The sequence below is a fragment of the Montipora capricornis genome, chromosome 8 (assembly GCF_036669925.1).
Source record: "Montipora capricornis isolate CH-2021 chromosome 8, ASM3666992v2, whole genome shotgun sequence".
Taxonomy (NCBI): Eukaryota; Metazoa; Cnidaria; class Anthozoa; order Scleractinia; family Acroporidae; genus Montipora; species Montipora capricornis.
The window spans coordinates 45,117,022-45,132,021 of NC_090890.1; the positions used below are offsets into that span (position 1 = coordinate 45,117,022).

The following is a 15,000-nucleotide window of genomic DNA, read 5'->3' on the forward strand; positions in this document are numbered from 1 at the left end:
GGGGGGAGTTAATGTGGGCCACTGGTTAGCCCCCCCAGTCATTTTATGCTTGCTACGGGCCTTTTGTCATGCATAACGACGAACAAAGACAGTCTAAAGACATGAACGTTTCTAAGAGAAATATTTTTATTTGAATTCTACCTCCATGCCTCTTGTGTCATAAAAATATGTTTTTAAACACTTACTTCTGTATTTAAACGAATTCAGTGTCAAAAAATGGAAATTTAAGGTCATTACACAAGCTCACGCAACCAGGGCTAGGATTCCGTTCGGGTTGGCGGGCAAAATTGCAAGATTTTTCGCCCGCTCGTGTATTGAGAAAAAACATAAATATTTTTATTACCCAGAAAAATTTGATCTGATCGGATATCGTAGCTGAGAATTGAAGTGTCCGAAAATTTAAGGTAATGATATCTTCATTTCAGTAATTGCTAGCTGAATGTTACCCTCTAAGAACTTCCTACCGAACCATTTTCTCACCCGAAACGGTCAGGTGACCTTTTTAAGTGCCAAAAATTGCAAAAATACCCCTTTCGAAAACATAAAGGAACTATTTTTTACCTGGTTGCGAATCTTTTAGGTGATGTTTTTGTAAATAAATCTACAGCTGTTTGGCAACGTACAACTCAGTGAAATTATTAGAACAGTTTGGATTCTCCCGAACACATATTTCACCGAAGATTATCGTTGGGTGCCTCTGATTCATGCTTGACATTCTATAAATCATGATTACTACAAGAAATTATTTCTGCCTTTCAATGCCTTAAAAAAAATGATTTGTTTCGTGAAAGCCTTGTCGATAGGAGAAACCCAAAAGAGGAGGAAACTGTATCCGAAAGGAATTCGAAATTTCCTTATAAAAGTCTGACAGTGATAAATGATGAACTATTCACCTGGGGCCGGTTCCTGGAAGGAGGAATAAATTATACCAAGTATAACAGTTATTCCAGGGATAAATCTGCTATTCTAACAGAACATAATTTATTCCGGAAATATAGCTATTCATGGAATAAGGCACATTTATCACTGGAATAGAGTTATTACACCTTTCAGGAACCGGCCCCTGGGCTTTTGCGTGGAATTGTTCCAGGAGACACTCTTTATAGGTTTTGGTCCCACGATCGAGCTCGTGAGTTAGTCCCATTTAACTCTGCTTAGAACGACCAAGCTTTGGCAGTTAAGATTTAACTGCAAACATTTCTACGAATTTGCAGAGATTTTGTTAAGAAACTTCTCGTCGTAAAATGAGTTCTTGCTCCGTTCCTCCGCGGCGAACTCGAAGGAACTCAGATCACTGAATCCGGGTGTCCAGGATCCCGGGTCCCCCCCCCCCCCCGGGCCCAGGATAGTCTGCAGCTGCCAGAATCACGGTGAAAAACGTCGTTCAAGAGACACTGGGGATGCATAGTTGGAAAATGAGCAGGACCGTGAAACAGATCTTGAAAAGTATCCCGTAAAGATAGCTCCGTTTAAGAAGGGGGGATTGATTCCACTGGTGTTTTGAATGGATGAGACAAAGGTTAGCTCTCAACTACACTCTACTTTTAACAAACTGCTCTAACTTGGCCAGTGTTGAGGCAAGCTGGAAACTTTGTCGTCAGGTTTAGCCTCTAGGCCTCATGTCTTTTTACGCGCGGCCTATAACTGTCTTAAGTACGTCATCTAAATAAGTTGACCAAAAACGCCTGGAAAAAAAGGACTTGAAACGGTCAGTGTTAGAGACTATAAGGTGATGTAGACCCGTACGAGCGCTCTTTCCGGTAATCTCAGCAACCATAACCCTAAACTGCCCAAACCGGCTCCTCTTGCATGAGTGGAGAGTGGGAGAGACTCAGTGGAGAGTGCAACCTCGTTCCCAGGGTTATCTCCTACCCCTAGGAGAGAGAACCTGGGAACCTGCCGGAGAGAGAGGGAGAGGGTAGAGTAGTTCTGTGGTATGGACTAGATTTAAATTCTTTTGAAACAAATCAAATGAAAAGATTCCGAAACGTTTTGATACACCACTGTATATTTCCTCCTGGCTTTGTTGCTTCTTTTTCAGTCGATGCACAAGTCGAGTCTAGAATCAAATACCTTGGGCTCCAGAGGAATAAAATGATTTACGTGACCTTAAACCAGCGTTAAACGAAATCGTTGGCAGTGAAAAACTGTGGCTTTATTAAACGGTCAGTTTTCACTGCTATCTATTTATCTTGTTCTCTTTAGTTACCAGTCTTCTTAATTTTATATGTATCATATTTGAATTTGTTCAACCGTCACTTTTGAAGATGTGTGCTGTAGCATACGAAACGTCAAGTCAAAAGGAAGATGCGCTTTATCATTATGTTTGTAGCTGCTGTTTGTTTTATGTTTTTGATTAAGTTGAAATGGCCAAAGTACAAGAATTTAACTTCTATACTGTACGTGTATCAATATTTCAATGTATATTTTGTAACTTCTCTGTTCGACCATAATTATTGAATGGGTAAGAAGCTACGTGGCAGACAATTAATATCAATCATTTTACAAAGATTCCATTCTTATATGTGATTCAGTATTTCTTCGGATATCTAGGTGATTCATGTACTTAAATTTAGATCATTTCCATTTCCGGCCATCTGAAGAAAAGGGCTCGGTCCACTTCCGGTGTGTGTGGAGCAATTAAATACAGAATATTCTGTATGTCCAAAATAGGTTAAGAAACGAAACGCCATTAAATTATCATCCCTGTAAAACGAGATCGCTTAAAATGAAGAGAAGTAAATTGAAACGACCGTAAGTAATAAATCCAATATTTCAAGTTGAATTCAAATCATCCAGATCATCGACAACCTCAAATGTCATTTTTGATGCTTTCAAGGACGTCCAACCACCTTAATACATATAACCGGATGGAAAAGTTACGGTCGAGTAAGAAACGAGGATCTTATTCTACGTTCCACAAATTTGCCAAATTTCGGAAGGAATGATCCACTTCCTCTTTCGAGTGTGCTAACATTAGAAAAGTGGTTTCATCCATAACTCACAGGAAAACCAGTGCTGCAGCGAGAAAGACACATCACAACGATACGGAAGCTTGTAAGTGCCATCTGACCAAAAAAGATCAGACTTACTAGAAAAAGAACGTGCCCGTGTGGGTAGGGGAGACTGGATTTGCATGACACGTGCTCGTGTGGTAGACCGTACACATATGATACTGTCCTGCGAGTGTCTTGTCGGTAATATTGGACGCCGTGTTTTTATTTTCTCCAATCGAGCAACCTTTCCATTCTGCATTCTCGCACATTTTGCAAGATGCTTGCAGTCCTTGTGATAAGTGACATAACTGATATTGGTCTGCTAATAAATCTCACGCCCCTCTTTTTTCGCGGGTCGCTTGTCAGGTATGTCTTTTGCTACGGGGTCACGCTCAGGTTTCGCTGTGGTTATCACGCAAAACACATTTGTTCAAGTGCCTTGGGAAAGTATAGAGAGATCACGCACAACACAGAGTTTGGCCCCATAACGATCTTCCGAAAAAAAAAAATATACTATGAGAAAAAGAAAACCAGTATGACGTCTTTTATGATCTAAGAAACAAAATGTAACATTGGTTAAAGAAAGCTTTGCTTGGTCGTTTTTCGCCTAAATGATCTAACGTGCCGCAGCCGAAAAGCTTCGAGGTTACCCCCTTACAGGTACCAAGATGCATTTGTCTGGAGGTTTACTGGTTGTGGCTTGGTTTTAGTTACAGAAGGATTTCAGGCCATGACATTTAACAAAATGCCAATAATGAATAATGAATGAATGAACGTATGAGTAACTTTCAACTTGTGCCAAGGCTATCAACTTTTCAAAGCTTTTTTGGTTCATTTAGCATATTTATAATCTCTTCATCAAAATCTTGCAAAAAAAATATAAACTGAAGGACGTCGAAGTTGGAGGAGGTTACTCATTAAATGACAAAATACCGAAAGATGACTGATTTGTTTATAATAACAATACTTAGGCGGTTCCTCGTTTGTTTTATAAAACAAATTTAGCAGCAAATTTTCTCTTGGGGTGAGAGGCGAAAGAACTTTCACGAAAGCAACTGACATAAATTTTGGTTTGTATTTCTTTTGTTTTCTTTACATGTAATCATTTTAACCTAAGGGAAGGGCTGTGTGGAAAAAAAAGTCATTCCTGTGCATCTAGCAAAAAAATGCTGTATAATTCTTGTTATTCACTCAACCTGATTCTGAAATTAAGTAATTCTTTTATCAAAACATCCTGGATTCACTAAATGTCGAAATCGCGGACTATTTGACACCGTAAACAGTAAATGGATGGCGAGAGTATGGTATTCGATGAACCGAAGCAATCCACTTGTCACAAATGGCTGATATACACTTGTTCACGTTTGATTGAATATTTGCAATTGACTCTTGAGTAGAGTGCGCGTAAACACGCGAGGAATCTTGTTATCTCGTCCCATTTCTATCCCACAATCCTTCACAACTAGTGAGTTGACGTCATCAAGAAGAACGTTTACATTAAAATTTCGTTGTGAAACATCAAGAGGTTCATTCACTTCTGGTTGGATTAACCCAGGATTCCTTGTAGTTTCGTCGTTCGATTTGTATAGCAGTAAATATTCTGTGCTACTGGTTTTTCAACTTCTTGCCGCCCTTATGCGACAGCCGGGGATGAGTATTTCTACGGGCGAAAAGGAATTAGAATTCGCCGACCCGAAGGAAGAGGCGCGCTACTGGAGACAAGTTGCTGAGGATTTAGAGCGAAAGTTAGTGATTTTTATGGTGTTGTCGTCGATGACAATCTTACAATTTTAAGGATGAATGAATGAGGGTTTAATTCCAAGGTTTTTTTTTTTTGGTAAAGGTTGCAAGAAGCAAGGGATGAACTCGACGAATTTCAAGAAGGTAGTCGAGAATTAGAAGCGGAGCTGGAAACGCAATTAGAGCAAGCCGAAGCCAGACAGCGGGAATTATTAGCAGCAAAAACACGACTAGAGTCAGAGAACGAAAGCTTAAAGGTTAGCTTTGAAGCGGAAATATTAACTTTACGGTGTAAATTCTTTTCCATCGATTCGTGTACTGTTAAATGAAGTTTGTAAATAATGCAAAGACTTTCTGGCGTTCCCGTCGCCATCTTAAGCTTAGATTTGTCAAGCTTTTGATACGTTTTCGGCAGATCTGTTCTTATTTTTCTCCTTCTTTTCTCGCCTTAGGCTAGACTGGATGCAAGCCAAAACGAATCCTACCTCACGATATCGTCTCTACAAGACGAAGTTGCTCAGCTTAAAGCGGTGCGAGAGGAAGTTCAAAAGTATGTTCGGGAACTTGAGCAAGCAAACGACGATCTTGAACGAGCAAAAAGGTGCAGACATTTTGTGGCTAAAACCCCTCGACCCAAAAGGAAGTTTTATTCTCTTTTTTTGTCACATTGTCATTTGATATTATTACCCAATGATATATTTTCTCTGACTATCGAATGTTGTCCTGTCTTGCTGATATACATGTTTCTTGCCGGCTTTCACATTGCAATATTTATTACAATGTCGATATTTAGCGAAAAACTGATCTAAATTTGTAGTCAAGTTATATCAAGTGTACCAAAGATCTGTGACTTCGTAAATGTACTTTAAAACCACCGGTTGAAATTTGTTCCTAATGCATGTACATTTCTCGCATGTGACAACCCCGCTTATCTGCTCATAGGAATAACTTGGATATCAAATTTCTGTTGTCATGTTTACTGTTCTTCTAAATAGATGCAAACCTTTTTTTAAACCCCCTTATATTCCTTTTAAAAGATTCATAATATTGTGTTTCATGAAGCAAACTGTTCGTTGATTGTCAATGCTAGATAGAAATGCTGCTTCATGTGACTTGTCTGAGACAGAAAAACGCCATTTCTCCCACACATAGTGTATTTGGGGTATCATATTACACAGAACAAGCTGCATTTTGATGAACATGAATTCTTAAAATAACTGAGTCATGTTGGACTCTCAATCAAAATATAACTGTAATTACTTAGACTTTAACTAATTACTTTATTTTGTATTTTGGAATGAAAATGAAATTTAAACCTCACTGCAGGATTGAATCAATGTTATCAAGCATTAATTGGTTGTCGTTGTGTTATTGCAAAGAATGAATTCGAAGATGGTCTTTTTAAGTGCAATTTGACAAAGGCATGCGACCTTTTGTGCACCCTTTTTAGTATTAGGTATTTGTGATAAACAGAATTTTTTAATGGTTATGTGGTTGTCTACATCTTGCAATCTAGATACTGCTCAAATGTTTTGTTCTTTGAAAGTGACTTGAAAATGTTAAAAAAAAAATATTGTCATGCCAATTCAATTGCTATGTTTATATTATCAGGGCGACTGTGTGTTCATTAGAAGACTTTGAGCAGAAGCTGAATCAGGTAATTCACTTGGTCTTGAGAAGTGTTTGCTTTTTAACATAGCAATAATAATAACCACAGGTTACGTATTGCAGGAGACGGAGCCAAGTGGTTGGTAAAAGTTTTATCAGATGTGTATTATAATGTTAGATTTATGCAGTTTAATTAAGCAATATCTGTCATAATCAAAGCTTGATTAGGCTAATTTCCTTCTAATAAATTTTAACCTGACAGCCAAGCTTGGGGAAATAGAAAGCTTCAAATTCTTTATTCATTCCTCATCCACAATGTACATTCTTTTCTTTTATACTAGGCTACATTAGAAGTAGTAGTGGCTAGTAGAATATTGTTAGTTTTGGGTTTGAAAGACTAGAAAGAAAACACTGACCACGGTTCCATATTTTAGTGGTTTGATATCATACAGCTGTAGCTTGCCAGTGCCTTTTGTGTTGTAATTTGTCTGGTGAATTGGCCCGGGTGTACATCTTGCTTAGTCGCACTACTTAACCATATGAAGACAACTAGCCCTGTCCTTTTAAATTAATTTAGTGGGAGCCTCAAAGCTCTATCCCTTGATCTTGATAAAAGAATGTTTGCAAACATTCCCTTTCAAAGAAACAACATTTTTGTTTTTAACCTGCCTACACATTATTTTAGAGTGAGTGTCAATTACATGTAGGAAGTTTAAATTTCATCTACTTATCTTTTATTTCCTTGTGTTGTTAATGCACTAAATTCATGGCATTTCAAATTTCTTTCAAAACGTTTCTGACAAATATACTTAAGAACCCCACAGCAACTCTTATCAGTTTAAAGAGTCACTTACTGAAGTTTTGATATCCTGGTCATTACAACTATTGGGTTACATGCACTCAATAAAAATTTTTTCTATGCCGTGGAATTCTGTTTCAACATTCTTTAATTAATCCCCCAGAAGATGATTAGCTTTATTTATTTATTTATTTATTCATTTCTTTAGAAATCAGTTGAACAGATTTGTTCTTAATCTAACACAGAATTATGAGAAGGAAAAGATTAGAGCTAGTAACCTGATGCTTGTTTAATAGAGTGTTAATAACACATTTGGCTATGAACCAACCCATTCTGCCTTTTTTCTCTAAATTTCAAACATATTTTAAGGTATTAGGTTCTGTTTTGTTATTACAGGCAATAGAAAGAAATGCCATCCTTGAAAATGAGTTAGATGAAAAAGAGACACTGCAAGAGTCAGTTCAGAGACTAAAGGATGAAGCCAGAGGTAATGCTGTCATAGGATTTGAAACTTATGCATTTCAAAACATCAATAATATTATTATTATGTAATCTTGACTTTATTTAAGTGGGATTGAAGAAGTTATTGACCTTTTGGCAGGTCATCTCATTGTTATCTGTTAATGTGGTAAGATTCCTCCTTCACAAATTTTAACATTTTGTTTGGCACTTTGGTAGTAGATTTTTACTGTATTATACATTTGTTTTTTACTTATTCCTTGATATGGAAATATTGGCTCCTACTTGTTTGGAGATCATTGAATTTTTCTTGGCTGTTGCTTTTTCAATAGTTTTACGTCAGTTGTGTCGCATGTAATTTCCTACATGAAGTAAAAGCTGAAATATTGCGTTGCTGTGCACAATACAATAGTATTATTCTTATTGTTTTTATGTTTCTTTAAGTATATTTGGTTGTTATACTGGAACTGTGTATGTCTAGTAATGATCTTCAGTTGTTCAAAAAGTGGATAATGCTATCCACCAGATAAATCACTATCCAGCGGATAAACACTAGCAAAACCAATTGAGTCATCCAGTAAACAGCGCTATTCACCCCTCGAGTAACTGGGGCTGTATAACACCCTTACTTAGAGGTGCCTGGAGTGTGCACATTCATGGTTAGGTCAGACAATACTGAAATCATTGCACAGGCTGAAACTGTTAGATAGTGACTTCTCCACCAGATAAAGTTCTCTATCCTATGAATGCCTGGGGCCAGATGGCTATTGTTCAGTGGTATAGTGGGTTAGAAGCCCATTCAACCTTGGGGTTTTTCAGCTTCTTCACAACAGCTTCCCAGTAAGTTGCTCCTTGAACTGCAATGCTCTTTCTCTTCATAAACACTCTGGTTTCCTTCTTGCCTAGATCTCAGACAAGAACTTGCTGTGAAAGAAAAAGAGAGAAAGAAACCTGGTGACGCAACGGATTTGATAAAGGATAAAAACAGTAACAAAGAAAACAAGGAGCCATTGAAAATAGAGGGAACCCCAACAAAACCAGATGCCACTGCTCAAACTTCAGACAGTTTGACAAATTTGTCTACAGCTTCTATAGGAACATCACCTCTTCACGCTGGCTATGGTAGCTCTCCACTAACGCCTTCTGCAAGAATTTCAGCACTTAACATTGTTGGTGATTTGCTCCGAAAAGTTGGGGTGGGTACTAAATTTCCTTTTTGCAGTTAAGGTCTAAGTTAACTATGGCCATCTGCTAAACCATCATTACGCTTCTCTGTGATTGATTGCGCATTATACATAGTGAATACGGTATCTAGCTTATCTCTTCTTCCTTTTTTGAGCTCCCACTCCACATGGGTTTCACTATCAGGTACCAGTATATCTTTAATGTTCCCCTATCTACTTTTTATATTATGCAAACTTGTTGCAATTATACTCTTTATTTAGGCTCTTGAATCCAAACTGGCATCTTGTCGCAACTTTGTAAAAGAGCAGCCTCGAAATCCACGAGGGTCTACTGGGTCTAGCAGTCCGGCAGAATCTCCAAGGTAAATGTGAAGTTTTATGGTTGTCTTGTTGTTTCAGTTAGATTGTATCTCTGCATTTTTATGCCATTTAAATTTGTGTTGTAATGCATAGAGGAGTAAAGTAATATTGCCAAAAAAACCTGTGTTTTGGATTTCACCCCTGGCTAGTTGACTAGCATTCTAAGGGTACTAGTGTTTCGTATGGGAGGTTGTGGGTTCAAAGACGTATTGGACCAACCCTTGCGGTCTTAAGTAATTTAGGGGGAACTGCTGTTTCTCTGGGGTTTTAGGATGTCAACATTAACTGTACGTTCTGTGGGGTATCAAAAGAACCAACACCTTGTTTGAAAAAGAATGGAGAACACAATGGCTAATGTGGTAGCTTGTCACCTATGTGTGGTACAGGTTGGTGGGTTGCTGGGTTGCTGTAGCCTTGCTAATGGAGTAAAGACTCTGTGAGTCAGTCCTGCTTGTTCTTGAGATAACCGAAAAAATAGATTACATCAGATCGGTGGAATGTTAAAACAAAGATCCAAAGATAGTAACACGTCGTTCGGACCATGAGAAAGAAGCCTGGAGTTTGTAATGATTGCCGTTTGGGTTTCTTGTTCTTGTTCTTATTGAGGTTCTGTCAAAACACTTCTTTCCAAGCCTCTTCAAATCAAAATTTGTCCTGTAATAATGGTAATTGTGATTTTACATTACTTTAAAATGTTTTATTTCTTACTTTCAGGCCGAGTAGAATTCCAAAAAGCAACTACCAAAGCCCTGGAATTCAAGGTCTGGTCAAAGTGCAAGTGTAACAAAAAACATCAGATCAACAAGGGATTTAAAAAGCTGTGTTTGAGAATGTTTTTACTCGATTCTGCCACTTGAGTGGCAATGAACCATTGTTATTGAAACTTAAACCAACAGCCAAACTCACATTCTACATTGAATGTAAACCAGCAGTGTTCCCAAACCAGCTGGAGTATCTGTCAGATCAGTATCACTGATGACAGGTAATGATTCTTTTGGTGGGCTCATACTAGCATAGTAAGTAGTACACTTGAGCACTACTTCAAATGTCAATGGATTTAATTTCAGCTCAAGTGGCCTACTTTGTGGCCTTGGTAACGCATTTCTTTTCAAAGAAGCCAAAGTGCACTCTTAAGTCTAGTTCAAACCATCCTTACGAGCTCACTTACCTACTATCAAAACATTTACAGAAAGGGTCGTCAATCAAACATGCTTGTGGCATAACTTGATTGACAACCCAATTACTTGCTGCCTACTTTGAATTCTAATATGAACACTCATCACGGTAAGAAAACAGGGAGGATTTGAAGTGTACTTAAGGCAAGGCTGTTGCCTAACAGGAGCCCGGTAGCCTGGGGCTCCCAAAGAATAGCTCTGGGCGCCTTAATTTTTCACAGCAACACCTTTCACTTCATATGTTGGGCTCCTAAGTTCTCAGCATTTAGCTCTGAGGGCCCCTTTAAAATTTTCTTAGGCAGCAGCCTTGAGTTAAGGTATACTTACTCTGCTAGTATGAACCCACCTTTTTTTCTTTCCGCTGTTATCACTACTCGAGTGTGTGAAAGGGAGAGGTAATTTTCAGTCCATAATCTCTAGTTTCGTCTGACATCAGTTTTAATTCATAGTAGAATTTGTGTCAAATTTGTACAGATATTTTGTATTGCTAAAAGAACATTTTATTGTAACATAGATTCAAATTCCAGTAGTACAAAAAGATCTCATTTAGCAAGACGTTTAAGAATATTTAATAATTTGTGCAGAGATACCGTAAGAGAGGGAGAGAGTGCTATCATTAAAGATTCTTGAGTATTTATTTTTAAATGAAACTTTCCAGATGTTATTAATCTGAAGAGGCATTGAAATATCCACATAATAACTAGTTCTATTCTTCATTTCTTGAGACCTTTCAGGATTTGTTCATCTTGTAAAATTTGTTGTAGACAATAGTGTTTTTTCCAAAACCTAATCACCTACATCTACATTTAGCTGATTTCCATTTTGATTAAGATGGAAACTGTTATTGGCAAAAGAGACTGAAAGAAGTCAACAGCCAGGTTAACAATTTTGCTGCAAATGCACACTTTAACACTTCCCTTACTGTGCTCAACTCTGAACAGGACCAAAAACAAATGTCCGCTCCATTAAAGTGCCTATAAACCCCCCTTTTTTTTGCTCAGAAGTATCTTTGCATTATACTGAGCAAAGTGGTGCAAAAGTCAAGTTGTTTTTGGTGAAAGCTGGAATTGTCTATGAATTTTCACAGTGGTGAAGAATCAAGGTTTGAAAGCCCATAACAGAGCCCGCAAAATTCACCGAAAGGGTGTGGGTCAAGTGTAATTTGTGACTTAAAACCCAGACTTCAATTGCTCTGATCGCAAATTTGATCAGAGCAAGCTAGTCAGAGCTGAAAAAGAATCTTGAGAAATGTGTTGTCTTTGGCTCGAGCAATGTTCAAAACTGTTCATTGAAGTCCTTTTGGAGTGTTTTTTTCTAGTTCTTTCTCTGTTCTTTTTTCTTGCTCATATAACAGTAGTCATTCTGCGTCTGCTATTAGCTTTTTGGAATAGGCCTCTTGCTTTTCTTTCACATCTGTGGCTTGATTGCTCGAGTTTGGCGAGCCTTTAACTTCTGACTCTTAATCTTCTATTTCGGAGACCTCAGAATCTGAACTGGAAACTATACTGAAGTCATTCGAGGCCATTTTGTAAATGAATGTCACTGCTCTTAACAAATGTCAGCCACATAACAGCTGTTTTCAAATACTATGTCTTTCACTGTTTTTGTTCTCTGTCCTCTGCTTTGCTTTGTTTGTCTGACATGATGTCCGGGTTTTGTGTCACTAGTGCCAGTCTTCCTTTCACGCGGTCATGGACAGAAAAACTGTAGTTCAAAAATTCATGGAAAATTCCAGTTTTTGACCAAAAACAAAAGCCATTTTGCTCAGCTTGATGCAATGATTCATCTGTGCCAAGAAAAAAGGTTTTGGGGATTATAGGCACTTTAAGATTGGAGTACAAGTTCAAAATACTCGGTCTTTCATTCCAAGCAGTTTCGGCCTTTATTGCCTAGAGCTTTCATAACCACGCGGATACTGAAGTACAAATTACAATCAATGATTTTCCATGATAATAATAGTTGTTATTAAAAACTGAACTACAGATATCAGAACTCCAGCATTTTCATTGGCTCGCCAGACACATTTCTTGTACTTGCTGTACCCAATATGGTCAAGGAACGCTTCAGCAATATAGCCATGCGAAAAGTCTTTTGCAGCTCTGAGAATAAATGGCTCACAAAAACCGTTTTGGAACGGAATTGACCAAGGCAAAAATTGATGCTTCAGTCAACGATGCATGGAAGAGTTTTTGATCCTGGAATTTTTGATAAAACAATAATTCATATTCTACTTGGGCTTGCTGGATATAAAATGATTATAACCAACTCGGTGCTACACGCCTTGTTAGTTATCTATCACTTCATATCCAGCGTACCCTCGCAGAATAATAATTTTGTTAATTATTATTGAATGATAAGAATTTACGATAATTTATTGAAATCAGAATAAAGTGCATCCAATTTATTTAATCTGGATGCTGAATGTGACCCCATTAATCTATACAACTACGGTGATTTACAGCAGGGAAAAACAAAGCCAATAGCAAAGAATTGTGCACAGAGTACCTTGTGTTGTTGGGAACCACGGTTTCTCTTGTATTTCTCCTTGCCCCTTTGTACAAAACTATGCAAAAAGAAAGCTGACGTAAAATCAAACACTTAAAACAGTTTAAGGTGGCTCAAACCAGTTTCAACACTTTCAAGAGACCTTGTTATGAGAAGGATTAATACGTTATCATGTAACAGCAATGTTATGGTACCATGTGCAACATCAGTTATTGCTGAGCAAGATCCAGTCATTTCTGTGACATAAAAAGTTACCATTGCAACAGGAAAGCATTGCAAAAACACCCTATATTTTAGCTTAAGTTGCTCATATCTGAAAAACGAACTCGTTGACCCCAATTTTTTATTGCACAAAAGTTATCAGCACACCAAGATGAAACTCTCTGCAAAGTTTAAAAGAATTCTGTGGAGTGGATTCAGAGCTACCTTAAATTTTCAATTATTTGAAGTGGCTCAGAATCTGCTGCAGAATGTTTTTTACACTTTGCAGGACGTTTCATTCTGGCATGCTGATTACATCTCCGAAATAAAAAATAGGGGTCACCAAGTTCGTTTGAGATAAGAGCAGCTAAAGCCAAAATATGGGGTGTTTTTACAGGGCTTCCCTGTTGCCACGGTAACTTTTAACGTCATAAAAATACCAAATCTTTTTCAGGAATAATTGGTATTTGATATGGTACCATAACATCGCTGTTAAGTGATAAAGTGTTGTAGTGTCAATCCTTCTAATAAGAACGTTTCATTCAAGTGTTGAATCTGGTTTGAGCCACCTTAAAGTGATTTTGAATTAGTGCTTGTTATTGAAATTTAAGTAACCAATCCAAAGTTTCAAAGAAGGAACTAAATTCTGAAAGGTCTTTTGAATGAAATTAAATATGGATCAGATTGATGAAAGGGTTATTGTTAGGGTATACTTTATCAATTTATCATCTTACTAACTGCAAGAGAAACAGATTGTGCAGTGAATCAAAGGCATTGCATAGGTTGTTGCAATTTTTGTCTTATGCCATGTGCATGCTTATGATGCCTATTTGTTGTAACCAATCTACAACTAATTAATTTGTCACCGATACTTGTTTAAAAGTGCAGCAACTGGGTGTTCAGGGAAGCGAAAAGGGCATAAGAAAATGTGATGCATAATTTATTACAGCAAACAAGAAATACCTCGGTTACGACTTTTCATTGTGGAGTTTAACTATTTAAGTTTTGAAATGATGAATTTGTAGGTGTTTCTTGTAAATATCAGGGCTTTCAATCTCTATTCTGAATCAGCTAGCTTAAAAGAGAGTGACTTCACAACTATTGATATATTATTCATCATTTCATTCATTTACAATGTACCACCTCTTTTACCTTATTTAGGTTTTTTCCTTGACTGTTGCAATTGTGTGTCTTTAGTTAACCAGTGTTCTTTACATGGGAAAAAATGATAGAAACTTTTTTTACATTTTTTAAAAAAAATTAAGTTATGTATAAACAGTAATAAAAATCCCATTAATTAAGGTTCTAAGGTTGCTACATCTCTTTAGAATTCGTACCCCTTAAAGAGTTAATGAGCATTTATGTAGCTTTAACATGAGATTAGTTCCTCAAGACTCACTTTTTAACAATTAGACCCGTAGGCCTTGCGGGCTAGGGGTCAATAGCCCATGACGCAAAGCTGAATGGGCTATTGACCCGTGGCCCTTGAGGGCGAAGGGTCTAATTGTTTTAGTATCACCCAACTAGTCGGACAGAAAAGGCAATGATAAAGTTAGCAAATGCAAGTTAAAAAAATATTTATTTATTTGTAGCTTTTTGCTACTCGAGGACTATTAATAATAGTCCTCTAGTAGTGTAGCCAATAAAAATGCAGGATTTGCATTAGTCCACTAGTTGGGTGATACTAATTGAAGTTAGTTATTGGCCAGCACTGTCGTAATCTAGTATTCATCTTTTTCATGCTCATGCTATTGTTGATTGCAAATTTATGCCGCTGTGTAGGAAAACAATCAAGTTTTCTATCATTTGCTCAGAGATATTTTACTCGCTGGAGTGATTTTGGTTAGGTAACTCAAGAAATGTGTGGCCTTGTTTAAAGTTAAACTTAATGATTAGTAATAATTTACGGCGCACAAGCTTTTGTAAGAGGAAGTTAAAAAAGCCACTCATTTGATCCACAAGTTTAGTGTAAA

At 37.4% G+C, this 15,000-nt stretch overlaps 1 protein-coding gene across 1 annotated transcript; it reads left to right on the top strand.

Annotated features, from left to right (window-relative positions):
- The first annotated feature begins 4,491 nt into the window (after positions 1 to 4,491).
- On the top strand, positions 4,492 to 10,961 carry LOC138059907 (nuclear distribution protein nudE-like 1-B). Its single transcript, XM_068905560.1, has 8 exons — positions 4,492 to 4,741; positions 4,840 to 4,993; positions 5,189 to 5,337; positions 6,348 to 6,393; positions 7,540 to 7,630; positions 8,509 to 8,798; positions 9,048 to 9,148; positions 9,861 to 10,961. The coding sequence occupies exons 1-8, from the start codon at positions 4,632 to 4,634 to the stop codon at positions 9,928 to 9,930; spliced, it is 1,011 nt and encodes a 336-aa protein (XP_068761661.1). The 5' UTR covers positions 4,492 to 4,631; the 3' UTR covers positions 9,931 to 10,961.
- The last annotated feature ends 4,039 nt before the right edge of the window (positions 10,962 to 15,000 follow it).